The sequence below is a fragment of the Diaphorina citri genome, unplaced genomic scaffold (genome assembly GCF_000475195.1).
Source record: "Diaphorina citri unplaced genomic scaffold, Diaci psyllid genome assembly version 1.1 scaffold1319, whole genome shotgun sequence".
In the NCBI taxonomy this organism is placed as follows: domain Eukaryota; kingdom Metazoa; phylum Arthropoda; class Insecta; order Hemiptera; family Psyllidae; genus Diaphorina; species Diaphorina citri.
Genome location: NW_007378748.1, coordinates 61,694 through 86,218, shown reverse-complemented (window position 1 = coordinate 86,218; position 24,525 = coordinate 61,694). Strand labels below are relative to the sequence as shown.

Genomic DNA, 24,525 nt, shown 5'->3' with positions numbered 1-24,525 from the left:
CTTCAAAAATACACTCGAATCTTCCCGGACTAAAAATAGTACAATGTTGCCAAGTTGAGAAATTCCGGTTAATTTTTTTCCGGCTAAAATTTCATATGCCTTTTTCGATTTTTCCATTCAAATATGACAAAGAAAAAAAAAGTAAAAAATGATGAAAGGGATCAATTTTCAAGAAAATTAAATGGATTACATTTTTTTTTATTCAGAAATCGTTTATCTCAAATTTTTTAGTCAATTTTTTTTATCCGGACTCCGTATTTTAGAAAGTCCTTTTTACGAATAAACCCATCAGGCAACACTGTGCATGGCAGTCTAGATTTTCAAATTTTAAAAATGTAAACAACCAAGAACCAAACCAAAAGTGGAAAAGGGAAAAGCTTTGATAAAGGCCAAAGTTATTTATTTTCTTTTAATTTGGTACCTTTTAGTATGTGTTTGTGTTTTAATTAAATGACTATCAATCCTAAGAAGTGATCATGCTTGACTCTGGGTAGCTCCGGAAGAAGAAAAATCCAGGCATACTTATCTAGGGATAAGATCCTTACCCCTAGCAAACAGGATGACATCATGACAAAAGCTGATGGTTGTCAGATACAACTTGGAACTCAAAGTACAAGGCTTCGATAGACGTAAGTAACTGGTAACACTTTTAGAGAAAAACACATTGGATGTGAAACAAAGTATGGGACAGGAGAAAGTGAGCCATTCCAAGAACAAACTTTATCAGTTCAGGATAAAACCTACCCCAGGCAGGAAACAAACCAGTGACCTAGTGCTTACAAGGCACTAGGCAGTTGTACCAGCTTCTAAGCTAACTAGGCTGGCAAACACATAGTGAATCAATGTGAAAATGAAGTATCTGTTTTTCTACGATGTCTGTGATTTCAGGAATGGTGGAAAAGTTTAGGCCCATTGTAGAAATAGTTCAGTCCAAAATGTTTCCATCTGCTTTTCATACATCAAAATTGGCATGTTGTTTTTTCAAGAAATAAGAAGTGGATTTAGACATTGTGAGGCATGTTTTATTTATTTAATTTTTTTTTTTAACTTTGTCACATCAAATCAGCCTTAAAGTTTACTTCCAGGGATGGCTCCCAGAGTTTTATCCCACAAAATTGACTAAAAAAAATAATAAAAATGCCAAACCCTGGATTAAGTAAGGTGTGAAAAGCTTCCCTTTTTTAAACCCTATACCTAACTACTTGAAAATTGACAATTTTAGCAGAATTCCTATAGATTCAAACATATATTCACCCAAGAACCACAACCTGTGTGCCAATGTGGGGTTTCCATCCAACACATCCTTGTCTGTGCCACTCATGCCCACATTCACTCCTCTTTGCCCTCACCTCCCTCCCTATCTGACGATGTTCAAGGTGTTGATTCCCTAATCCTACACTTCAAAATCCCCAATCTATACAACCTAATGTAACCTAGGGATATCAGCGCAAACAACCTATTGTCCATAGAGTCAAAGTGCTTTAAGGAAAAAATAGAAAGCTATTTACTCATATTGTTTCTTTTCTTTCAGGTTTCAATTTCTGACCACTAAGTATGGCTTCAAAGAAAACTGACAATGTACCAGCTGAAGATGTACTGGAAGAAATGTGTCCATCAGATGATGAAGGTGGATGTTACATAGGAGATGTGTATATCCCTCCACCTCCACCAGTCATTAAGAAATTCAAAACCAAAGGACAGCCCAGGTTGATCATCCACTCAATTGAAATTACCAATTTCAAAAGCTATGCTGGAACTCAAATATTGGGTCCTTTTTGCAAGGTACAAGTGGTTCCCATGTTTTTTTTTTTTTTTTTTTTCCTCTAGTCCATTTTTGGGTGGAAGAGCTCCTCCAGGAAAACCCTGCCACTTAAAAAAAAAAAAAAAAAAAAAAAAAAACCTATAAAATATTTCACCAGTCATTATATTTGGTTTAGTCAGATTGCACTCTATTATGAGGGCAATCTTTGACTAGCTAGAAAGTAATTAATAAAAAAAAAAAATTAAAAAAAAAAAAAAAAAAAAAAAAGAAAAGAAAGAAAGAAAATGATTAATAATTAGGAGTAGATACATTAAAAATAATGCAAACATGATCAAAAAAGGGGGATTATTTGGTTACTGAATTCCTCACCTAAACTCAATTTATTCCTTTTCTTTTCCAGTCATTCAACGCAATCATCGGGCCGAACGGGAGCGGCAAAAGCAACGTTATCGACGCTATGTTGTTCGTTTTCGGCAGTCGTGCGTCCCGCATCCGCTGTACGAACAATCAATCCCTCGTGCACAACTCTGAGAGTGTGCGAAACTGCGACAGCTGTACAGTGACGGTCAAGTTTGTCGAGATCATTGACCAGGCACAGGATGCGTATGATATAGTTCCCGAGTCGGATATTAGGATAACGCGCACGGCTTACAAGTACAATAACATTTCGTATTATTATATCAACGAGCGACAGGTTGCGTTCAAAGAGATTGCTAAGGTAAGAACATAGGAGTATTTTAGCCCATTGGTATCTGTTAAAATAAAAGACGTCCCGGGCGGGGATCGAACCCGTGACCTAACGCTTACTAGGTAGACGGCTGGCGATAGCTTGAAAGGTAGAGCACCTGCCTTGTAAGCGCTAGGTCGCGGGTTGTCACTGGTCCAAAATTATACCAAAAAGGTTCGTTCTCGCAACCACAGCAGTTAGAGTTCCCTCTATCAAATCATCAATCACTGAAGAGGAGCAACGTTTCAAGTGGTTTCTATTCGTGCCCTCACAGGCGAAACTAGTCCTTCTTTATAGTGTAACAAATAAATGAATTTTATTATCCTTTACCAAAAAGTGAAGTAGTATTCGTTTTCCATACGTATCCCAAAGGTTTCTATTTGGATCGGTGACCATCTGAGTAATCGCATGCTGCTGGCTTAGGCCAGCCACTCACTATCAGGTATAATTCTATACCAATCCTGAATTGAATTTTCAAGGTGTGTCTACACATAGTTGACCGGACAGCAATGATTGGACACACCTTTATCTCCCGTTCCTCTCACAAATAAGCAAGGTACATATTTACTCCAATTACCAAACTTTCCTCTCATCTTGTCCAGATAATTCGTCAAAATCATCGCATGACCGCCATCAACACATGTCTGGAGATTGACATCACAGGGCAAGTTGTATCAGATTCTCTTGGTACAAGGATCTACTCCGGGTTTGGAGGTCAGGTGGATTTCATGCGAGGCGCTCTTACTGGACTCGATGGAAAAGGTCAGAGACATCCCCCCTTTTCTTTACTCCGTTTTAAGCGTTAGGTCGTGCGTTCGATTTCCGTCCCAGGGAGAACTTTAGTCTATACGGTTAAGTACTAGCTAGCGAATTCGATTTCCGCCCTGGGGCGACCTTTATCCTAAACAGATCAGGTTCATTTTCCGAAAGGTTGGCTTTCTAATACCCTATTCTTGTTTTCCCTTCGATTTCGGGTCGACAAGACCTTTGCATTCACAGTTAGCTCTATTGAACCTCTTAATATTGTTGATAATAAATTTGTGTTATCAACCTCAGTGGTGCAGTGGACCTTACGCGTTGGACTTCGGATTAGTTCCCGAGTCGGATATTAGGATAACGCGCACGGCTTACAAGTACAATAACATTTCGTATTATTATATCAACGAGCGACAGGTTGCTTTCAAAGAGATTGCTAAGGTAAGAACATGGCAACCTGGTGAGCCCATTAGTAACAATGTGCAATGTTAGCACACTTGCTTGTCTAAAGGGTACTGGGTTTGATTCCCACAGGATGCGTATGATATAGTTCCCGAGTCAGATATTAGGATATCGCGCACGGCTTAGAAGTACAATAACATTTCGTACTATTATATCAACGAGCAACAGGTTGCTTTCAAAGAGATTGCTAAGGTAAGAACATGGGAATATTTTAGCCCATTGGTATCTGTTAAAATAAAAGACGTCCTGGGCGGGGATCGAACCCGCGACCTAACGCTTACTAGGTAGACGAGCTACCCTCCAAGGTAACTAGGCTGGCGGTAGCTTGAAAGGTAGAGCACCTGCCTTGTGAGCGCTAGGTCGCGGGTTGTCACTGGTCCAAAATTATACAGAAAAGGTTCGTTCTCGCAACCACAGCTAGGGTTCCCTCTATCAAATCATCAAAAAAGTAATTATTTATCTGAATTGATTTTTTTTTTTTTTTTTTTAGTAATATAAGTAGACTTTATTAATAAATCATTTGTACATAAAAAAGAAAGATCTCCAGAAAACAACATCACATTAAACCCCTGCTCCATCTTCCAAGTTTAAATTAATGGTCTTACAACGGGTCCCTCGCAGCCTCAGGGACACTGCCCGTATTATCGCTATTTGAACCTTGGTTTTATCCACCCTGATAACTGGCTGACGCACTTGTTCTGAATTTGAATTCAAATCTGAATTAAATTGTTTTCTCCTATTTTGTTTCAGTTGCTCAAGAAGCATGGTGTAGATTTGATCAACAATAGGTTCCTCATTCTACAAGGCGAAGTCGAACAAATCTCGCAACTACCTTGCAAAGGTAAAACGCCGCGGGAGACGGGACTACTCGAGTACTTGGAGGAAATTATTGGAACCCATAGGTAAGTTGAGAAGTTAAAATGTGTACAATAGAACAAAGTGGAACTCATTATAATAGTATATTTAAAATTGCCTCGCAACTACCTTGCAAAGGTAAAACGCCGCGGGAGACGGGACTACTCGAGTACTTGGAGGAAATTATTGGAACCCATAGGTAAGTTAAAAAGTTAAAATGTGTAAAATAGAACAAAGTCGAACTCATTATAATAGTATATTTAAAATTGCAGCCCAGATACCTTTTTTGGTAGAGCGTCTGCAATGTAAGCGGTACGCCGCGGGTTCGATTCCCGCCCGGTTCGGATTTTATCCTGAACGGACAAACAAATAAAAGCGAGCCTAGATATCCTAGAGATAAGGTTCGTTCTCGGAGCGGCTAACTTTCTCCTATCCTGTCTTTCTTCTGTCCAGATTTCGAGCCGATAAGACTTCGGTTGTTAGGGTGTATTTGCACATAGTCGACCGATGTTGACTGAAACGTCCACACTGCCTCGACAACATGGATTCACCTCGGCGATCGACGACTGGTCGACTAGGTGTAGACCTGTAGAAATACCTTAACATACCTCCGGAGTGTACCTTGTGATTCCAGTATGACCTAGCCATGTCGGAGCTGAGTGTATACACTAGCACAGAGGTGGAACACAAACAGAAAATAGAGAAACTTAAGGCTGCCCTAGAGGAAACCTCACAACGCTATGAGGAAAGCAAAGAGTGAGTGTGATCCCCCTATAGGCCATTTCCTACAAGGTTGTTTTTGGTGTAGCGGCTTTAGCTTTAGCCGAATAGTGATGACTGAACAAAGAAAATATGTCTTTTTACATCAGCCATACACCGGGGTGATGGTCCCTAGTTTATTTAGCTCGTCTTGAACCGCAGTCAACCATCGTGAGGACTTGTGCTTGTTCTTTTAAAGCAGAGAGAACTCTCTAAAGAACTGCCTGCCAGCTGGTTAGGGTTGGCTCTTCTCCTCCCTGTTTATAGTCACATAGCTAGACATTAGTGTACTCTCTGTTTATCGTCCCCTAGCCAGACAGCTAGAAGCCAGGGTTCTTACAGGGTTAAGTGGAAAAGCTCCTTTTTGCCTGGCGCACTAAAAATGTGCCACAAAACGTACCAACTACATAAAGGTGTCTCCAAATATAGTCGACCGCCTCGATTGACGTCGACTGAAACCACACACTCCCTCGACAACATAGATTCACCTCGACCCCACGGCGTAGCGCTTACAAGGCCGACGCGCTATCTACCAAGCTTATTATCCTAAAAAAACTCCCTCTTTTAGCCAGCCTAGTTAGCTTGGTTGGTAGAGCCTCTGCCTTGTAAGTGCTAGGCCGCGGGTTCGATTCCCGCCCGGGGCGGATTTTAGCTTGAAGTGATGAGGTTCGTTCGCGGATCGGCTGGCTTTCTCCTATCCTGTCTTCCTTCTTTCTTCGATTTCGGGACGATGAGACCTCAGCGGTTATAATTGCCTCTATCAAACCTCTTTAAAAAATATCCCATGTGCATGTGCTTCGTCTTTTTTCTCTCTCCAGACAAATCGTGCACATTCAGTCGTCGCTCCCCGACAACGAGGCACAGCTCAAAGCTCGCTCTTCGGATTTGGAGCGACTTCGACAGCGCGAACTTCAGGGTGGCATAGATTTGAGGAAGTACCAAGACCAGGCGTCCGAAATTAAGGACAAAATGCAGTCCCATTCCTCGAGGAATCAGCTGATTGATTTTGTGATGAAGTTGAAACGAAATGACGTTGTTTCTGGGATATTGGGACGATTGGTAAGTGAATAGATTGTGTTCGGATATCCTAAACAGATAAAGGCGTACTAAGATCCATCATTCAAGGCAAGATATACAGCAGAACGAAGGAAGATTTCATGGTTGCAGAACCTAAGAGCGTCGCGTCGTATGGGAAGACATCCAACGAACTATTCAGAATCGCAATCAACAAAAAGTATGTCGATCCCCCCCCCTAGGTATGTCGATCGAAAACATCCGAAATCGGACAAGCGCTTAAAGAAAAAGAAATAGATGAGCTTACTCGGAACGGCTGGCTTTCCCCTATCCTATCTTCCTTCTCTCTTCGCTTTTGGGATGATAATACCTTAGCAGTTACAGTTCCCTCACGAGAGCAGCGGCTAGAGCGTCTGAACGCGGTCAAGACAAATGTCGAGACTCTCTCGTCCGAGGTCGAGAAATGTCTGGCCTACTTCAAGAAGGAAAATGCGGTGCGAACCATGGAACATCAGATAGGTAAGATTTGTTTGTTTGTTTGGTTGGTCTGAACGTGTTCAAGACAAGTGTCGAGACTCTCTCGTCCGAGATCGATAAATGTCTCGCATACTTCAAGAAGGAAAACGCGGTGCGAACCATGGAACATCAGATAGGTAAGATTTGTTTGTTTGTTTGTTTGTTTGTTTGGTTGGTTGGTTGGTCTGAACGTGTTCAAGACAAATGTCGAGACTCTCTCGTCCGAGATCGAGAAATGTCTCGCATACTTCAAGAAGGAAAACGCGGTGCGAACCATGGAACATCAGATAGGTAAGATTTGTTTGTTTGTTTGTTTGTTTGGTCTGAACGTGGTCAAGACAAATGTCGAGACTCTCTCGTCCGAGGTCGAGAAATGTCTGGCCTAGGTACTTCAAGAAGGAAAATGCGGTGCGAACCATGGAACATCAGATAGGTAAGATTTTTATTATTATTATTTAAAAAAAAAAATGTTTTGATAGAGGTGAAAGTTAGAGAGAGGAGATAGCTAGGAGAATACAGTTCGTTTTTAGAAAGGCTGGCTTTCTTCTATCCTGTGTCCTGTCTTCCTTCAATTTAATTCCTCCATTGTTACAGTTCCTTGTAGAAAGAAGACAAACCGATTCAGTTTCTTTCTACGCTTAGGCCAGCCGCTCAGTATTAGGTAGACCTGACAGTACACCCGATTATTTCCGCATGTCAGGTAGACCTTATCAGGTGTACCAGTCGTCAGGTCTACCTGATGGTGAGTGGCTGGCCTAAGACTGCTTAGAGTGTAAATAAATAGGTACCATACACAATAACAATAAACTCATGGAGAATATGTTCTCTTCTCAGCGCAAGTCAATCTAGCCCGGGTACAAGACATCGCCGCCGGGTCCGCCAAAAAGAAACAGGACATGGAGAAACAGTGCGAGGAGCGGAGACATCGTGTTGCACTTGCCGAGGCCGAGGTTTCAGTGAAACAGCAAGATTTGGCACAGGTGGAAGCGGAGATGAGTGATATGAATCGGGCTGTGATAGGACTGGAGGATGCTATTAGAATGAATAAGAACAAGGTAGGTGTTGCACTGGGGTTTCAATGAAACAGACTCTTCTTCTTTTTCTCCGCCTTTTCTCGTGTTCAGACGGGGTCGGCGTTTTTCGTCAGCCCTCAATCAGCCCTAGGGTGATCGCTTTTGGGCTTACATTTAGTTTTGGCTACAAAGTTTTACGAGTGGAAGCCCTTCGCACTCAACCTTTGCTTTTTCTTTAGCAAGGGGGATTTCAGGCTGGTATCCTCCCTGTATAAAGTCCCCCAGCCAGACTAAGCTGGTCTACTCCCTGTTGAATGTCCCTCAGCCAAGAAAAAAAAAAAAAAAATGTTCAAGTAGGAAAAAGCTAGGAAGATTCTAATATCTCATTCTATCCCCCCAGATCACAAGTTACGAGGCCTCCAACAAGGAGATTCAGAAGAAGCTGTCCAAATACAAGTCGGAATACGCGGCCGAAATATCCAAGGAGAAGAAGGCGCGGGAAACGCCGGCCACCAATGAGAGTCTGATAGCCTCCCTCGAGAAGGAACTGGGAGGTTACGAGGCCAAGGCTAAGGAGGAAGAAGGACGGCTGGAGGCCACTGTGGCCACCATAGCCGAAGGTAACTACAACATATTTAGGTATTCTAATATATTAAACGATAGCCTCGCTGGAGAAGGAACTGGGAGGCTACGAGGCCAAGGCTAAGGAGGAAGAAGCACGCCTGGAGGCCACTGTGGCCACCATAGCCGAAGGTAACTACAACATATTTAGGTATTCTAATATATTAAACGATAGCCTCGCTGGAGAAGGAACTGGGAGGCTACGAGGCCAAGGCTAAGGAGGAAGAAGCACGCCTGGAGGCCACTGTGGCCACCATAGCCGAAGGTAACTACAACATATTTAGGTATTCTAATATATTAAACGATAGCCTCGCTGGAGAAGGAACTGGGAGGCTACGAGGCCAAGGCTAAGGAGGAAGAAGCACGCCTGGAGGCCACTGTGGCCACCATAGCCGAAGGTAACTACAACATATTTAGGTATTCTAATATATTAAACGATAGCCTCGCTGGAGAAGGAACTGGGAGGCTACGAGGCCAAGGCTAAGGAGGAAGAAGCACGCCTGGAGGCCACTGTGGCCACCATAGCCGAAGGTAACTACAACATATTTAGGTATTCTAATATATTAAACGATAGCCTCGCTGGAGAAGGAACTGGGAGGCTACGAGGCCAAGGCTAAGGAGGAAGAAGCACGCCTGGAGGCCACTGTGGCCACCATAGCCGAAGGTAACTACAACATATTTAGGTATTCTAATATATTAAACGATAGCCTCGCTGGAGAAGGAACTGGGAGGCTACGAGGCCAAGGCTAAGGAGGAAGAAGCACGCCTGGAGGCCACTGTGGCCACCATAGCCGAAGGTAACTACAACATATTTAGGTATTCTAATATATTAAACGATAGCCTCGCTGGAGAAGGAACTGGGAGGCTACGAGGCCAAGGCTAAGGAGGAAGAAGCACGCCTGGAGGCCACTGTGGCCACCATAGCCGAAGGTAACTACAACATATTTAGGTATTCTAATATATTAAACGATAGCCTCGCTGGAGAAGGAACTGGGAGGCTACGAGGCCAAGGCTAAGGAGGAAGAAGCACGCCTGGAGGCCACTGTGGCCACCATAGCCGAAGGTAACTACAACATATTTAGGTATTCTAATATATTAAACGATAGCCTCGCTGGAGAAGGAACTGGGAGGCTACGAGGCCAAGGCTAAGGAGGAAGAAGCACGCCTGGAGGCCACTGTGGCCACCATAGCCGAAGGTAACTACAACATATTTAGGTATTCTAATATATTAAACGATAGCCTCGCTGGAGAAGGAACTGGGAGGCTACGAGGCCAAGGCTAAGGAGGAAGAAGCACGCCTGGAGGCCTTTCAAGTCTCTAGCTCATACCGTTCCCGATATATTGTTAAATTACACCGAAAACCGCCAAAAAGCGGTAAAATGCCGCCAACCGTTGCGTTAGTGGCGGGGCATAATACCGTTAAAATTAATATTATTGCTTACCGTTATATGTTTTTAGATACCTAATTTATAACTTTAAGCAATAATGTCAATACATAGGTAGGACAACCGTTGCGTTAGTGGCGGGGCATAATACCGTTAAAATTAATATTATTGCTTACCGTTATATGTTTTTGGATACCTAATTTATAACCTTAAGCAATAATGTCAATACATAGGTAGGATAGGTATCTAATATAAACCTAATCGTTAAAATTAATATTTTCCCCTTGTGATTCCAGTATGACCTAGCCATGTCGGAGCTGAGTGTATACACTAGCACAGAGGTGGAACACAAACAGAAAATAGAGAAACTCAAGGCTGCCCTAGAGGAAACCTCACAACGCTATGAGGAAAGCAAAGAGTGAGTGTGATCCCCCCCTAAAGGCCATTTCCTACAAGGTTATTGTTGGTGTAGCGGCTTTAGTTTTAGCCGAATAGTGATGGATGAACAAAGAATATATCTTTTTACATCAGCCATACACCGGGGTGATGGTCCCTAGTTTATTTAGCTCGTCCTGAACCGCAGTCAACCATCGCGAGGACTTGTGCTTGTTCTTTTAAAGCAGAGAGAACTCTCTAAAGAACTGCCTGCCAGCTGGTTAGGGTTGGCTGTTCTCCTCCCTCTTTATAGTCACATAGCTAGACATTAGTGTACTCTCTGTTTATCGTCCCCTAGCCAGACAGCTAGAAGCCACGGTTCTTACAGGGTTAAGTGGAAAAGCTCCTTTTAGATATGCCTGCCGCACTAAAAATGTGCCACAAAACGTACCAACTACATAAAGGTGTCTCCAAATATAGTCGACCGCGTCGATTGACGTCGACTGAAACCACACACTCCCTCGACAACATAGATTCACCTCGACCCCGCGGCGTAGCGCTTACAAGGCCGACGCGCTACCTACCAAGCTTATTAACCTAAAAAAAACTCCCTCTTTTAGCCAGCCTAGTTAGCTTGGTTGGTAGAGCCTCTGCCTTGTAAGCGCTAGGCCGCGGGTTCGATTCCCGCCCGGGGCGGATTTTAGCCTAAGTGATGAGGTTCGTTCGCGGAACGGCTGGCTTTTTCCTATCCTGTCTTCCTTCTTTCTTCGATTTCGGGACGATAAGACCTCAGCGGTTATAATTGCCTCTATCAAACCTCTTTCAAAAATATCCCATGTGCTTCCTCTTTTTTCTCTCTCCAGACAAATCGTGCACATTCAGTCGTCGCTCCCCGACAACGAGGCACAGCTCAAAGCTCGCTCTTCGGATTTGGAGCGACTTCGACAGCGCGAACTTCAGGGTGGCATAGATTTGAGGAAGTACCAAGACCAGGCGTCCGAAATTAAGGACAAAATGCAGTCCCATTCCTCGAGGAATCAGCTGATTGACTTTGTGATGAAGTTGAAACGAAACGACGTTGTTTCCGGCATATTGGGACGATTGGTAAGTGAATAAAGGTAGAAACATACTACTATCACGTCACGTGAGCTCATAGCATAGATTTGAGGAAGTACCAAGACCAGGCGTCCGAAATTAAGGACAAAATGCAGTCCCATTCCTCGAGGAATCAGCTGATTGATTTCGTGATGAAGTTGAAACGAAACGACGTTGTTTCCGGCATATTGGGACGATTGGTAAGTGAATAAAGGTAGAAACACACTACTATCACGTCACGTGAGCTCATATGACTTGGATGGGTATGAGATCACCTATATCTCTACCATGTGCTGCTCCCATTTCTGATCTGCCTTCTCATACCCTGCTCTTACCACTCATTTCTATAGACGAGCAGTACGACCAGGCTGTCTCGACCTCGTGCGGGAGTCTCGACAACATTGTGTGCGAGACAGTCGAGTCTTGTCAGCATACATTTACTCTATTATACAGGGTGTAACGAATCTTTACAGGGTGACCTGGGCGCTATAGACGAGCAGTACGACCAGGCTGTCTCGACCTCGTGCGGGAGTCTCGACAACATTGTGTGCGAGACAGTCGAGTCTTGTCAGCAGGTCCTGGCGGAGGTTAAGAGAGCCAATGTGGGCCGCGTGTATTTGATGGCCTTGGACCAGATGGGCCAGTACCTTAAGTATTGCGACCGGCCGCGGAACACCCCCGGAGGCCTACCGAGGTAAGAATTGAATGTTTTTTTTTTTCAATGGCTTTATTTACTGTGGCAGGATTCTCCAAAGGGAGCTCTTCCACCAAACCACTTGAATGTTAGGTATGTTCTGAGTCTCAATGACCTTTCCTTAAAAATAAGAATAATAAGGTTGGTAAAAAAAAGTCTGTTATTTTGGAACTTAGGGCCCCTGCTTTGTAAAAGCTACGTCGCTTTGTTCGATTTTCAAACTTAACTTCCAAACGTATAAGGTTCGTTCTTGGAACACATAAAATAAATGAGACTTTGTTTGCTGAGGTAAAGGGACTTTTTAGTCTCATTCGAGCAGGATAAACAAGGTAGTACAAGGCTTCGATAGACGTAAGTAACTGGTAACACTTTTAGAGAAAAACACATTGGATGTGAAACAAAGTATGGGACAGGAGAAAGCCAGCCATTCCAAGAACAAACCTTATCAGTTCAGGATAAAACCTACCCCAGCAAGAAACAAACCAGTGACCTGGTGCTTACAAGGCACTAGGCAGTTGTGCCAGCTTCTAAGCGAACTTGGCTGGCAAAGACACAGTGAATCAATGTGAAAATGAAGTATCTGTTTTTCTACGAGGTCTGTGATTCCAGGAAAGGTAGAAAAGTTTAGGCCCATTCTAGAAATAGTTCAGTCCAAAATGTTTCCATCTGCTTTTCATATGTCAAAATTGGCATGTTGTTTGTTCAAGAAATAAGAAGTGGATTTAGACATTGTGAGGTATGTTTTATTTATTTAATTTTATTTTTTTAACTTTGTCACATCAAATTAGCCTTAAAGTTTACTTCCAGGGATGGCTCCCAGAGTGTTATCCCACAAAATTGACTAAAAAAATTATAAAAATTCCAAGTCCTGGATTAAGTAAGGTGTGAAAAGCTTCCCTTTTTTAAACCCTATATCTACTTGAAAATTTACAATTTTAGCAGAATTCCTATAGATTCAAACATATATTCACCCGGGAACCACAACCTGTGTGCCAATGTGGGGACATCCTTTCCATCCAACACATCCTTGTCTGTGCCACTCATGCCCACATTCGCTCCTCTTTGCCCTCACCTCCCTATCTGACAAAGTTCAAGGTGTTGATTCTCTAATCCAATACTTCAAAATCCTCAATCTATACAACCTAATGTAACCTAGGGATATCAGTGCAAACAACCTATTGTCCATAGAGTTCTAAAGGGCTTTAAGGAAAAAAAAAGAAAGCTATTTACACATATTGTTTCTTTTCTTTTCTTTTCTTTTCTTCCAGGTTTCAATTTCTGACCACTAAGTATGGCTTCGGAGATGAGAGGCATACTACGGGATGGGCATGCTACGACACAGACCACATGCGTCTAATGTAGCAGTTGTTCCATTGCTACAAAAAAAATTGCAGCCTAGATACCTTTTTTGGTAGAGCGTCTGCCATGTAAGCGGTACGCCGCGGGTTCGATTCCCGCCCGGTTCGGATTTTATCCTGAACGGACAAACAAATAAAAGCGAGCCTAGATATCCTAGAGATAAGGTTCGTTCTCGCAGCGCCTAGCTTTCTCCTATCCTGTCTTTCTTCTGTCCAGATTTCGAGCCGATAAGACTTCCGTTGTTAGGGTGTGTGTGCACATAGTCGACCGATGTCGACTGAAACGTCCACATTGCCTCGACAACATGGATTTAGCTCGGCGATCGACGGCTGGTCGACTAGGTGTAGACCTGTAGAAACACCTTAACATACCCCCGGAGTGCAAGCCTAGTGTGATATCCACTCGGCCACGGAGGTTGCGTTTCCTTCTATCTAATCTCTCTTGTCTTTTGTGCCGCAGGTACATCGGGCCGCTGACGCAGCTACGGCAACGTATTGACCATCACGAGGCGGAACGAGAGCAGCGGCTAGAGCGTCTGAACGCGGTCAAGACAAATGTCGAGACTCTCTCGTCCGAGGTCGAGAAATGTCTCGCATACTTCAAGAAGGAAAACGCGGTGCGAACCATGGAACATCAGATAGGTAAGATTTGTTTGTTTGGTTGGTTGGTCTGAACGTGGTCAAGACAAATGTCGAGACTCTCTCGTCCGAGGTCGAGAAATGTCTGTCCTACTTCAAGAAGGAAAATGCGGTGCGAACCATGGAACATCAGATAGGTAAGATTTTCATTATTATTATTAAAAAAAAAAAAAAAAAATGTTTTGATAGAGGTAAAAGTTAGAGATAGGAGATAGCTAGGAGAATACAGTTCGTTTTCAGAAAGGCTGGCTTTCTTCTATCCTGTGTCCTGTCTTCCTTCAATTTAATTCCTCCGTTGTTACAGTTCCTTGTAGAAAAAAGACAAACCGATTCAGTTTCATGTCGCTTACGCTTAGGCCAGCCGCTCACTATAAGGTAGACCTGACAGTACACCTGATCAGGTGTACCAGTCGTCAGGTCTACCTGATAGTGAGTGGCTGGCCTAAGACTGCTTAGAGTGTAAATAAATAGGTACCGTACACAATAACAATAAACTTATGGAGAATATGTTCTCTTCTCAGCGCAAGTCAATCTAGCCCGGGTACAAGACATCGCCGCCGGGTCCGCCAAAAAGAAACAGGACATGGAGAAACAGTGCGAGGAGCGGAGACATCGTGTTGCACTCGCCGAGGCCGAGGTTTCAGTGAAACAGCAAGATTTGGCACAGGTGGAAGCGGAGATGAGTGATATGAATCGGGCTGTGATAGGACTGGAGGATGCTATTAGAATGAATAAGAACAAGGTAGGTGTTGCACTGGGGTTTCAGTGAAACAGACTCTTCTTCTCCACCTTTTCTCGTGTTCAGACGGGGTCGGCGTTTTTCGTCAGCCCTCAATCAGCCCTAGGGTGATCGCTTTTGGGCTAGGCCACTGTGGCCACCATAGCCGAAGGTAACTACAACATATTTAGGTATTCTAATATATTAAACGATAGCCTCGCTCGAGAAGGAACTGGGAGGTTACGAGGCCAAGGCTAAGGAGGAAGAAGGACGGCTGGAGGCCACTGTGGCCACCATAGCCGAAGGTAACTACAACATATTTAGGTATTCTAATATATTAAACGATAGCCTCGCTCGAGAAGGAACTGGGAGGTTACGAGGCCAAGGCTAAGGAGGAAGAAGGACGGCTGGAGGCCACTGTGGCCACCATAGCCGAAGGTAACTACAACATATTTAGGTATTCTAATATATTAAACGATAGCCTCGCTCGAGAAGGAACTGGGAGGTTACGAGGCCAAGGCTAAGGAGGAAGAAGGACGGCTGGAGGCCACTGTGGCCACCATAGCCGAAGGTAACTACAACATATTTAGGTATTCTAATATATTAAACGATAGCCTCGCTGGAGAAGGAACTGGGAGGCTACGAGGCCAAGGCTAAGGAGGAAGAAGCACGCCTGGAGGCCACTGTGGCCACCATAGCCGAAGGTAACTACAACATATTTAGGTATTCTAATATATTAAACGATAGCCTCGCTGGAGAAGGAACTGGGAGGCTACGAGGCCAAGGCTAAGGAGGAAGAAGCACGCGGGAAACGCCGGCCACCAATGAGAGTCTGATAGCCTCCCTCGAGAAGGAACTGGGAGGTTACGAGGCCAAGGCTAAGGAGGAAGAAGGCCGGCTGGAGGCCACTGTAGCCACCATAGCCGAAGGTAACTACAACATATTTAAGTATTCTAAAATATTAAATGATAGCCTCGCTCGAGAAGGAATTGGGAGGTTACGAGGCCAACCGAAAAACATTGAAACTCTGTTTCGTGTTAATATAGGCCGAGCGGCACTTCGAACTCTTGATTCTTTTATGAAAAATTTTCCTTCCTGTTCAACTTGAATTTTTTTCTAGACGATCTTAACCTACCTCGGTGGTGTTGTGGTCAAGGCGCTCGCCTGGTAAACAGGAGGGCGTGGGTTCAATCTCAGCTAAGGTATGAAATTTTATCCTCAATATAATTTGAGAATTTGACCACAGTAATAGTAGTAGGCAGCCTACTGCTGGAGTAAAGGGACTTTTCAGTCCTATGCGAGCAGTATGAATAAGCACTATTATTATTGTAATTGTGTATTAACACTATTAACTAAATAATTCCATGTTATAGCTACGAAAGAGTTGAAGGAGGAGAAGGATAGACTGCAGAAGGAGCAGATAGAATTGCGGAGGAGATTTGATGAGGCCAAGTCAGAGGTGAGTTCGAGCCTCGAGAATTAACTTTGAAAAAAAATCTGGTGTGAACATCACACGACTTTACTAGGGGACGTTAAACAGAGAGTAGACCAGCGCAGCGTCTAGCTGTGGGACTATAAACAGGGAAGAGAACACCCTAACCAGCCTAGCTAACTGGCAGTTTTTCATAGAGTTTTCTCTACCTTTAAAGAACAAGCAGAAGTCCTCACAGTGATTTATGCTGTACAATATACACCAATAAATGGGAACGGGTTTTTATTCATTTACGTTTACGACGTTGTACGATACATACATGTATTATTATTATTATTATTTTTTCCGTTCAATAAAAAATATAATTTAATTTGATTAAAATAAATTAATTCGTAGGGGAATCTGGAGAAAACAGTGTCGGAGCTCAAGCTGCTTGTGACTCAACAGAGGAAAGACCTGGAGAAGTTGAGCATCGATATTCCGTCCCTGGAAATGAATCTGCCCGCCCTGCAGAAGCAAATTCGAGACCTCGAAGCAGAGCTGAAGCAATGTGTATGCGATCCGAAACAGGTAGGTCTTGGATCAATGAAGATTGATTATGTTGAACGAATGAAGTGAGTTTTCTGTATTAACTCGACGATCCTTCCTTCAGTAGGCGTTTACAACGGGGAACCGGCCATCAACCCTAACCTAGTACCGACCCAAGAGAAAATAAACCATGCCCTAGCAGGAAATGAAGAAATTCAGCATAGTAGTTTTAATTTATTATTATTATTTATGTTTTTTTTTTTGTGGTGGTCAATGGTATACATTTCTGATGTTATTCTAACCTCAAAATTTTCATGTGTATTTAAAATTTAATATATTTTTTTAATCGATTTTGTTTCTATTTATTACCTCCAGGTGAAAACTGGCCCAAGCTACGAACATCACGTCAGAGTCGTATCCCTACAGGGGGACATTATAGAACCTTCAGGTAAGATATAGATTATCCCCAGACCACACTCGTAGCCCCGACACTGGCCCAAGCTACGAACATCACGTCAGAGTCGTATCCCTACAGGGGGACATTATAGAACCTTCAGGTAAGATATAGATTATCCCCAGACCACACTCGTAGCCCCGACACTGGCCCAAGCTACGAACATCACGTCAGAGTCGTATCCCTACAGGGGGACATTATAGAACCTTCAGGTAAGATATAGATTATCCCCAGACCACACTCGTAGCCCCGACACTGGCCCAAGCTACGAACATCACGTCAGAGTCGTATCCCTACAGGGGGACATTATAGAACCTTCAGGTAAGATATAGATTATCCCCAGACCACACTCGTAGCCCCGACACTGGCCCAAGCTACGAACATCACGTCAGAGTCGTATCCCTACAGGGGGACATTATAGGGGAAGATAGTCAATTAGTCATGTTAAAATAAGCAACAATGAATACGCGCTCCTGTGAGACCGTCGATGTTACCGTTTCCATGGCACCTATTTTTCAATAAGTATTTACTATTAAACTATTAACCATGATTAGAGTGCCGCACAAGTATGAAAACTATGATGAAGCTCAATGGGAGTGGCAGGGTTCCGGAACTTAATAAACATGGATTTGTCAGGGTCCCGGAAATAACCCAATAACGAAGTTCTACCACCCTTAATAAGTCTTCTAAAATTTGTGGCAGTACCTTCTGCTTAATGTGGAATTATATAGATCTGAGATTTCATACGTTCAAAATCTAGTCAAAAATTGCCCAAATTTCTTAATCCAGTCTAGGTACCAAGCTACCAAGTACCATTGTTAAAACACTTTGTTTTTTTTATCATTCTAACAGATCAGTGACGTCAACTTTATATTAAAATTGATAGAAAGAAGTGTGGTCTGGGGGTAATCTATATCTTACCTGAAGGTTCTATAATGTCCCCCTGTAGGGATACGACTCTGACGTGATGTTCGTAGCCCACTTTCATAGCTTGGGCCAGTGTCGGAGCTACGAGTGTGGTCTGGGTGGCACAATACATGGCGGGCCGAATCCGCTCATCCTCCACTCGAATTAGATCGAACATCCTGGGGGGAGAAGAGAAACAGTTTAGAATAGAATAGAATAGAATAGAATAGAATATACCTTGTTTATCCTGCTCGTTCTTCTTCTTCTTCTTCTTCTTTCTTTCATAGTCCCCTAGGTACTATTTTTTATTATTATCAGTCCTTTTTTTTTTTTTAATTAATCAGGGTGTTTACTTTGTAAAATGTACCCCCCATAATGTATCAAATATATGAGACCTTGGTTAGACTGCGGGGGAAAAGGGACTTTTCAGTCCTATCCCAGCAGGATAAACAAGGTATATTCTATTCTATTCTATTCTATAATAGTGTGGCTGTCCTGAACGAGATTACCTACAAATCCTACAATATTATGGGAAAATTGGGAAAACTCTGAACTTCATCTTTCTGACTCCCCATGACGTGACGTCAGGGTAGTGTGTTTCTACCTTAAGGTTCGTTCTCGGAACGGCTGGCTTTCTCCTATCCTATCCTCCTCTGTTCGCTTTTCGGGCGGCAAGACCCTAGCAATTACAAATACAGTTTCGTGTCAACAAAAATTTAGGGTGAATTTTTCCAATATAATTATATTTTTTTTTAGCCCTTAGAAGGCCCCGACTAACAGCCTGCTAAGTTCCATTTGATTTATATGGGCTGTTAAGCTAACAGGCTGTTAGGAGCTAAAAAGTAGGTTGGTGAAACCCACCCTTACTCTATTACACAGGGTCTAACAGTCTCTTTCCCATACAGGGTGACCTGGGCGCTATAGACGAGCAGTACGACCAGGCTGTCTCGACCTCGTGCGGGAGTCTCGACAACATCGTCTGCGAGACAGACGAGTCTTGTCAACTCTCTCTCTCTCTCTCTCTCTCTCTCTCTCTCTCTCTCTCTCTCTCTCTCAAAAAACAACATTTGATGGATTTCACCAATATTTTTAAGTCCTTAGAAGGCCTGTTAAGTTCCATTTGATTAGGCTTAACAAGGCTGTTAATCTAACAGGGTGTTAGGTGCCAAGAAGTAGGTTGCTGAAACCACCCTAGATACTCTATTATACAGGGTCTAACAGTCAAATCTTTACAGGGTGACCTGGAACAGTACGACCAGGCTGTCTTGACCTCGTGCGGGAGTCTCGACAACATCGTGTGTGAGACAGTCGAGTCTTGTCAACATACATTTACTCTATTATACAGGGTGTGACGAATCTTTACAGGGTGACCTGGGCGCTATAGACGAGCAGTACGACCAGGCTGTCTCGACCTCGTGCGGGAGTCTCGACAACATAGTGTGTGAGACAGTCGAGTCTTGTCAACATACATTTACTCTATTATACAGGGTGTAACGAATCTTTACAGGGTGACCTGGGCGCTATAGACGAGCAGTACGACCAGGCTGTCTCGACCTCGTGCGGGAGTCTCGACAACATCGTGTGCGAGACAGTCGAGTCTTGTCAACAGGTTCTGGCGGAAGTTAAGAGAGCCAATGTGGGCCGCGTGTATTTGATGGCCTTGGATCAGATGGGCCAGTACCTTAAGTATTGCGACCGGCCGCGGAACACCCCCGGAGGCCTACCGAGGTAAGAATTGAATGTTTTTTTTTTTCAATGGCTTTATTTACTGTGGCAGGATTCTCCAAAGGGAGCTCTTCCACCAAACCACTTGAATGTTAGGTATGTTCTGAGTCTCAATGACCTTTCCTTAAAAATAAGAATAATAAGGTTGGTAAAAAAAAGTCTGTTATTTTGGAACTTAGGGCCCCTGCTTTGTAAAAGCTACGTCGCTTTGTTCGATTTTCAAACTTAACTTCCAAACGTATAAGGTTCGTTCTTGGAACACATAAAATAAATGAGACTTTGTTTGCTGAGGTAAAGGGACTTTTTAGTCTCATTCGAGCAGGATAAACAAGGTATATTCTATTCTATTCTATTCTATTCTATTCTAAACTGTTTCTCTTCTCCCCCCAGGATGTTCGATCTAATTCGAGTGGAGGATGAGCGGATTCGGCCCGCCATGTATTGTGCCACCCAGACCACACTCGTAGCTCCGACACTGGCCCAAGCTATGAAAGTGGGCTACGAACATCACGTCAGAGTCGTATCCCTACAGGGGGACATTATAGAACCTTCAGGTAAGATATAGATTACCCCCAGACCACACTTCTTTCTATCAATTTTAATATAAAGTTGACGTCACTGATCTGTTAGAATGATAAAAAAAACAAAGTGTTTTAACAATGGTACTTGGTAGCTTGGTACCTAGACTGGATTAAGAAATTTGGGCAATTTTTGACTAGATTTTGAACGTATGAAATCTCAGATCTATATAATTCCACATTAAGCAGAAGGTACTGCCACAAATTTTAGAAGACTTATTAAGGGTGGTAGAACTTCGTTATTGGGTTATTTCCGGGACCCTGACAAATCCAGGTTTATTAAGTTCCGGAACCCTGCCACTCCTATTGGGCTTCATCATAGTTTTCATACTTGTGCGGCACTCTAATCATGGTTAATAGTTTTTTTTTTTTTCCTTTAAAGCGCTTGGTTAATAGTTTAATAGTAAATACTTATTGAAAAATAGGTGCCATGGAAACTGTAACATTGACGGTCTCACAGGAGCGCGTTCTATTCTATTCATTGTTGCTTATTTTAACATGACTAATTGACTATCTTCCCCCGCCCAGGTATAATGTCGGGCGGTGGTAGAACGCGTATCACGGGCAAAATGGGGCGGTCAGTGCGGGTGGCTACAGATCCAGAGTCCACGGTTCAAAACCTGAAGAAGATCAATCGGAAGATGGACAACCTTGAGAAGGAACTGGCCAATATTCGAAGTCAGAAGGTAATAGTAGATTCGTAGAAGCTTAACCCATCCTTTAGGGCTGTCTAGCCCCTACACCTAAGCCTCAGATTGGGCTTTTTGTGTAAGGAAGGTATTAGTAACTCAAATGCAGAATGGACAAAAGGATAGTATTATGAGAAGAAAGAAAATCTAATAAAAAATCTTAGAATGAAGGAATTGAAGAAAGGAGGACCGCATAGGAGAAAACAAGTCGTTGGGAGAAGGAACCCTATGTGTGTAGGATAAATTTGGCCCTGGGCGGAAATCGAACCCGCGATCTTACGCTTAGAAGGCAGACGAGCTAAACTACAAGTTCACTAGTCAGGCTAGGGGACGTTAAACAGAGAGTAGACCAGCGCAGCGTCTAGCTGTGGGACTATAAACAGGGAAAAGAACACCCTAACCAGCCTAGCTACGCTCACCCGACTGTACGACCTGGAGGAAGTGTTTGCTAGAGGTAAGCGGTCGGAGTGTTTCTTGTACTACTCAGCGCAACGTTGCGATACATTTAGGAAGTGTTTGCTAAAGGTAAGCGACAGAGGTGTTTCTTACCCCTTGTACTACGGGACGCAACGTTACGAAACATTTTGCTATGCAACACAAAATGTTTTCAATTTTAACTAAAGACTGGCCTAACTCATTACAGAAAAAACCCACTCTGAGACTGTGAGGGTAAACAGCCCTAAAGGATGGGTTAAGCTTCTACGAATGTACGACGAACTATAAAGACCATAAGTTTGTTTTACAGGACTTTAACGTTACTGTATATAACTTAAAAGGGGGGTGGAGGGGAAAAAGTTTGATAGAAAAAACTGTAAATTGGAGGTCTTATCCTCACGGAATCGAAGAGAGAAGGAGGTCAAGATTACAATTTCATGACAGATGTGCGGGTAGCACGTCCGAGCTACCTAGGCTGACAGATTAGAATAAATTATACCTTATTATTTTATTCAATTTTCCAACTGTACCATTCCTGCTCCGTCCTCACACTCAATCAATCTCAACTTCTTCCTCGAACCTCTCATTCTCATTGAAACCACCCGCACCACCGATATCTCAACTTTCACCTTCAGCCATCTCAATACCCATGAATACGACTTCGTCCACTTTTCACTTAATCTTCTCGCAGTATGTTTCAAAAACTTATACCTTGTTTATCCTGCGAGAATGAGACTGAAAAGTCCCTTTACTCCCGCAGTCTAAACAAGGTCTTATATATTTCATAGGTAAAGTTTACAAATAAGCAAATAAAACCTTGTTTATAGAGAGAGGGAAATCTTCGTAACTTATACACTTCACAGGTATGGTTTAATTTTTACTTCATTTTTTTCATCGGACATGTTTATCATAAAACTTTGTTCATCTCTTGTTACAGCCAACAGTTTCGAAGAGGAGCCAGATGTCTCGGAAGAGTTGGAAATTTTGTCCCCGGACGAGCTTCGAACCCTCGACGTGGAGGCTTTGGAGTCTCAGATTACCAAAAGACGAGGTAGAAAACCCAAAGCAAGACCTCCTACTAGTGATGAAGAAAGCTTACATGAAACAACCCAAGAAATGGATGAAGAAAGTTCACTACAAGAAGAAGTAGTAGATATCAGATTACCAAACTGGAGACTGAGCTCAAGTTCATGGACTTCAATGAGTCCCGGGTGGCCGAGTATAAACAGAAGGTAAGTCCCTCAGATTACCAAACTGGAGACTGAGCTCAAGTTCATGGACTTCAATGAGTCCCGGGTGGCCGAGTATAAACAGAAGGTAAGTCCCTAGTAGAACCAATAGTAGAAAAGAAAAAGAGAGGTAGAAAACCTAAAGCAAGACCTCCAACTAGTGATGAAGAAAGCTTACATGAAACAACACAAGAAATGGATGAAGAAATTTCACTACAAGAAGAAGTAGTGGATAAAAGAGTAGAAAAGAAAAAGAGAGGTAGAAAGCCCAAAGTAAGACCTGTAACTAGTGACGAAGAAAGCTTGCATGAAACAATCCAAGAAACGGAAGAAGATATATCAGTACAAGAGGAAGTGGTAGAAGAAATAATAGAAAAGAAAAGACGAGGTAGAAAACCGAAAGCAAGACCCCCAACTAGTGATGAAGAAAGCTTACTTGAAACAACCCAAGAAATGGATGAATTGATTTCACTACAAGAAGAGTTGGTAGACGGAAGAAGATATATCAGTACAAGAGGAAGTGGTAGAAGAAATAATAGAAAAGAAAAGACGAGGTAGAAAACCGAAAGCAAGACCCCCCACTAGTGATGAAGAAAGCTTACTTGAAACAACCCAAGAAATGGATGAAGAAATTTCACTACAAGAAGAAGTTGTGGAACAAATAGTAGAAAAAGCAAGACCTGCAACTAGCGATGAAGAAAGCTTACATGAAACAACCCAAGAAATGGATGAAGAAATTTCACTACAAGAAGAAGTTGTGGAACAAATAGTAGAAAAGAAGAAACGAGGTAGAAAACCTAAAGCAAGACCTCCAACAAGTGATGATGAAAGCTTACATGACCCAGTAGGAGTAGAAGACCAAGGAGAAATGTCACAAGAAGAAGACATGGATGAAGAATTAGCGGAAGAAGTTGTAGAAAAGAAAAAACGAGGTAGGAAACGCAAGCAGGTTGTAGAATCACATGATTTGCTAAAGGTAAGCGACAGAGGTGTTTCTTACCCCTTGTACTACGCGACGCAACGAAACATTTTGCTATGCAACACAAAATGTTTTAAGTTTTAACTAAAGACTAGCTTAACTCATTACAGAAAAAGCCCACTCTGAGACTGTGAGGGTAAACAGCCCTAAAGGATGGGTTAAGCTTCTACGAATGTACGACGAAATAAAGACCATTCGTTTGTTTTACAGGATTTTAACGTTACTGTATACTTAAAAAGGGGGTGGAGGGGAAAAAGTTTGATAGAAAGAACTGTAAATTGGAAGTCTTATCCTCACGGAATCGAAGAGAGAAGGAGGTCAAAATTACAATTTCATGACAGATGTGCATTGGAGGTCTTATCCTCACGGAATCGAAGAGAGAAGGAGGTCAAGATTACAATTTCATGACAGATGTGCGGGTAGCACGTCCGAGCTAACTAGGCTGACAGATTAGAATAAATTATACCTTGTTTATCCTGCGAGAATGAGACTGAAAAGTCCTTTTACTCCTGCAGTTTAAGCAAGGTCTTATACATATATTTCATAGGTAAAGTTTACAAATAAGCAAATAAAACCTTGTTTATAGAGAGAGGGAAATCGTCGTAACTTATACACTTCACAGGTATGGTTTAAATGCAGTTTCTTTGTGTTATTATGTCACAACTTTGGTGCTCACTGCAGCATTGTAGGATTTTCCCAATATCTCAATAATCCTAAAATCCAATGTTTACCTACCATGCTGGCACCGGTCGCTATGCGCATTTATATGCCATAGCTACTCATTTTCCTCCGAGGCTGAGTGGCCCCCGCACCAGCCAGTC

The 24,525-nt window shown here is 42.8% G+C and overlaps 1 protein-coding gene and 1 long non-coding RNA gene across 2 annotated transcripts in view; both read left to right on the top strand.

Annotated features, from left to right (window-relative positions):
• Positions 1 to 362: 362 nt before the first annotated feature.
• Positions 363 to 24,525, top strand: part of LOC103515331 — a 33,002-nt gene continuing 8,839 nt past the window's right edge. Inside the window, exons 1-42 of the mRNA XM_026828059.1 lie at positions 363 to 629; positions 1,532 to 1,782; positions 2,163 to 2,480; positions 4,458 to 4,609; positions 5,016 to 5,022; positions 5,197 to 5,318; positions 6,140 to 6,380; positions 6,737 to 6,854; positions 7,686 to 7,906; positions 8,265 to 8,484; positions 8,528 to 8,617; positions 8,661 to 8,750; positions 8,794 to 8,883; positions 8,927 to 9,016; positions 9,060 to 9,149; positions 9,193 to 9,282; positions 9,326 to 9,415; positions 9,459 to 9,548; positions 9,592 to 9,681; positions 9,725 to 9,789; positions 10,167 to 10,288; positions 11,109 to 11,349; positions 11,814 to 12,034; positions 13,853 to 14,034; positions 14,553 to 14,777; positions 14,965 to 15,054; positions 15,098 to 15,187; positions 15,231 to 15,320; positions 15,364 to 15,453; positions 15,544 to 15,678; positions 16,123 to 16,208; positions 16,578 to 16,751; positions 17,085 to 17,157; positions 17,398 to 17,484; positions 18,949 to 19,050; positions 19,415 to 19,510; positions 19,557 to 19,797; positions 20,185 to 20,348; positions 20,901 to 21,058; positions 21,452 to 21,515; positions 22,434 to 22,531; positions 22,657 to 22,728. Of these exons, the coding sequence (XP_026683860.1) occupies positions 1,555 to 1,782; positions 2,163 to 2,480; positions 4,458 to 4,609; positions 5,016 to 5,022; positions 5,197 to 5,318; positions 6,140 to 6,380; positions 6,737 to 6,854; positions 7,686 to 7,906; positions 8,265 to 8,484; positions 8,528 to 8,617; positions 8,661 to 8,750; positions 8,794 to 8,883; positions 8,927 to 9,016; positions 9,060 to 9,149; positions 9,193 to 9,282; positions 9,326 to 9,415; positions 9,459 to 9,548; positions 9,592 to 9,681; positions 9,725 to 9,789; positions 10,167 to 10,288; positions 11,109 to 11,349; positions 11,814 to 12,034; positions 13,853 to 14,034; positions 14,553 to 14,777; positions 14,965 to 15,054; positions 15,098 to 15,187; positions 15,231 to 15,320; positions 15,364 to 15,453; positions 15,544 to 15,678; positions 16,123 to 16,208; positions 16,578 to 16,751; positions 17,085 to 17,157; positions 17,398 to 17,484; positions 18,949 to 19,050; positions 19,415 to 19,510; positions 19,557 to 19,797; positions 20,185 to 20,348; positions 20,901 to 21,058; positions 21,452 to 21,515; positions 22,434 to 22,531; positions 22,657 to 22,728 (5,403 nt within the window). The 5' untranslated portion in view covers positions 363 to 629; positions 1,532 to 1,554. The remainder of the gene's footprint in view (positions 630 to 1,531; positions 1,783 to 2,162; positions 2,481 to 4,457; positions 4,610 to 5,015; positions 5,023 to 5,196; positions 5,319 to 6,139; positions 6,381 to 6,736; positions 6,855 to 7,685; positions 7,907 to 8,264; positions 8,485 to 8,527; positions 8,618 to 8,660; positions 8,751 to 8,793; positions 8,884 to 8,926; positions 9,017 to 9,059; positions 9,150 to 9,192; positions 9,283 to 9,325; positions 9,416 to 9,458; positions 9,549 to 9,591; positions 9,682 to 9,724; positions 9,790 to 10,166; positions 10,289 to 11,108; positions 11,350 to 11,813; positions 12,035 to 13,852; positions 14,035 to 14,552; positions 14,778 to 14,964; positions 15,055 to 15,097; positions 15,188 to 15,230; positions 15,321 to 15,363; positions 15,454 to 15,543; positions 15,679 to 16,122; positions 16,209 to 16,577; positions 16,752 to 17,084; positions 17,158 to 17,397; positions 17,485 to 18,948; positions 19,051 to 19,414; positions 19,511 to 19,556; positions 19,798 to 20,184; positions 20,349 to 20,900; positions 21,059 to 21,451; positions 21,516 to 22,433; positions 22,532 to 22,656; positions 22,729 to 24,525) is intronic.
• On the top strand, positions 2,719 to 3,239 carry LOC113469972. Its single transcript, XR_003393219.1, has 2 exons — positions 2,719 to 2,931; positions 3,092 to 3,239. It is a non-coding gene; the product is annotated as an uncharacterized LOC113469972 (long non-coding RNA).